Source organism: Eurypyga helias, unplaced genomic scaffold, assembly GCF_000690775.1.
Source record: "Eurypyga helias isolate BGI_N326 unplaced genomic scaffold, ASM69077v1 scaffold29309, whole genome shotgun sequence".
NCBI lineage: Eukaryota > Metazoa > Chordata > Aves > Eurypygiformes > Eurypygidae > Eurypyga > Eurypyga helias.
Window position 1 is genome coordinate 649 of NW_010273143.1, and position 271 is coordinate 919.

Genomic DNA, 271 nt, shown 5'->3' on the forward strand with positions numbered 1-271 from the left:
GAGGAAAGGAGAGGAAAGGCTTTCACCCCGCAGAGAGGACGGGGCTGAGCGCATCCCCGCATCGCCCCGACCGCGCTCCCTCACCTGAATGCAGGCTGTTTTCTTTGGCAGTATTGGTTGCTTGTTACACATCATACACGTAAAACAGTTCAAGTGGAACACTTTGCTCCGCGCCCTGCGGACCAGATCGCTGGGGGAGATGCCCTGGGCACAGCCCGCGCACTTGGTCCCGAAACACCTGGGGGGAGAGGCCGGGCAGGGGGTCAGCAGC

At 61.6% G+C, this 271-nt stretch overlaps 1 protein-coding gene across 1 annotated transcript in view; it reads right to left on the reverse strand.

The window, feature by feature from the left end:
* The window catches only part of LOC104515424 (LIM/homeobox protein Lhx1-like), a gene marked incomplete at both ends in the record, with an annotated part of 843 nt that extends 609 nt beyond the window's left edge, over positions 1-234 (reverse strand). Inside the window, 2 exon segments of the mRNA XM_010159384.1 lie at positions 85-117; positions 120-234. Of these exon segments, the coding sequence (XP_010157686.1) occupies positions 85-117; positions 120-234 (148 nt within the window).
* Positions 235-271: the final 37 nt, after the last annotated feature.